The sequence below is a fragment of the Camelina sativa genome, unplaced genomic scaffold (assembly GCF_000633955.1).
Source record: "Camelina sativa cultivar DH55 unplaced genomic scaffold, Cs unpScaffold02286, whole genome shotgun sequence".
Classification (NCBI taxonomy): Eukaryota; Viridiplantae; Streptophyta; class Magnoliopsida; order Brassicales; family Brassicaceae; genus Camelina; species Camelina sativa.
In genome coordinates this window covers 1-1,474 of record NW_010923400.1, presented here as the reverse complement: position 1 = coordinate 1,474, position 1,474 = coordinate 1, and the positions used below count along the sequence as shown (strand labels likewise).

Sequence of the window (1,474 nt, the reverse complement as noted above, 5' to 3'; positions counted from 1 at the left end):
CATACATCTAGAAAAACCGCTCTTCTTGTTTTAGTTCTTGTTGGTACCTGTATGGTCATCGGCGACGGAATCCTTACTCCCGCCATTTCGGGTATGCAACCTCTCCATGGTTTGTTTTCCTTTTACCTTTACATCTACATGTTTTCTACAAATGTGAAACCTTAACCCTTTTTATAAATTTTAATCTTTTTGCAGTTCTCTCAGCTGCTGGTGGGCTAAGAGTAAACCTTCCTCACATAAGCAATGGTATTAGCACTTTGCAGCTGTTCAGCTTCATCTTGAAACATATGACATCTATAGTAATCATAACTATGTGGTTTATTATTTTTACAGGTGTGGTTGTTTTTGTTGCTGTTGTGATACTAGTCAGCTTGTTTAGTGTACAGCATTATGGAACAGACCGTGTTGGTTGGCTTTTTGCGCCTATTGTTTTCCTCTGGTTCCTCTCTATTGCAAGTATCGGTATCTACAATATCTGGAAACACGACACTAGCGTCTTGAAAGCTTTCTCCCCTGTTTATATATACCGATATTTTAAAAGAGGAGGTCGGGATCGCTGGACCTCTCTTGGAGGCATTATGCTTAGTATAACAGGTAAAAAGAAAACTAAAATCTGCTCTTAGAAATCTATTCATATTTTCTTGATCTTGATTGTTCTTTTTCTTGCCAATGTCCATGAAAATGGCAGGAATCGAAGCACTCTTCGCTGATCTATCGCATTTTCCGGTCTCAGCTGTGCAAATAGCTTTTACTGTAATCGTGTTTCCTTGCCTTCTTTTGGCTTATAGTGGACAAGCTGCCTACATTAGGAGGCATCCTGATCATGTGGCTGATGCGTTTTACCGTTCCATTCCAGGTTTCTTCTTCGATTCTTTCAATTCTGTAGAGAAAACGTTTAAGGTCATTTTAAGTAAAATTATATGTTCTTTGCAGGAAGTGTATATTGGCCAATGTTCATTATTGCAACGGCTGCAGCTATTGTGGCGAGCCAAGCAACGATATCAGCGACGTTTTCCTTAGTCAAGCAAGCTCTAGCCCACGGGTGTTTTCCAAGAGTGAAAGTGGTGCATACTTCTCGCAAGTTCCTCGGTCAGATTTACGTTCCTGACATCAACTGGATCCTAATGATCCTTTGCATTGCTGTCACTGCTGGATTCAAGAACCAGAGTCAGATAGGAAACGCTTACGGGACCGCAGTTGTGATTGTCATGCTCGTGACAACACTTCTTATGACGCTTATCATGATCCTCGTGTGGCGTTGCCATTGGGTTCTAGTTCTCATATTCACTATCCTCTCACTTGTCGTGGAATGCACTTACTTCTCGGCCATGCTTTTCAAGATTGACCAAGGTGGTTGGGTTCCGCTTGTGATAGCTGCAGCTTTTCTCCTCATCATGTCGGTATGGCACTACGGGACTTTGAAGAGATATGAGTTTGAAATGCACAGTAAAGTCTCAATGGCTTGGATCGTTGG

The 1,474-nt window shown here is 41.7% G+C and overlaps 1 protein-coding gene across 1 annotated transcript; it reads left to right on the top strand.

Moving 5' to 3' along the window:
* Positions 1 to 6: 6 nt before the first annotated feature.
* Positions 7 to 1,469, top strand: LOC104774290 (potassium transporter 11-like; the record flags this gene model as incomplete). The annotated part of the gene is made up of 5 exons (XM_010498927.2): positions 7 to 91; positions 196 to 246; positions 334 to 594; positions 689 to 856; positions 934 to 1,469. Coding segments are annotated over exons 1-5 (1,056 nt in total), but the record flags the coding sequence as incomplete, so codon positions are not given.
* Between the last annotated feature and the right edge of the window lie 5 nt (positions 1,470 to 1,474).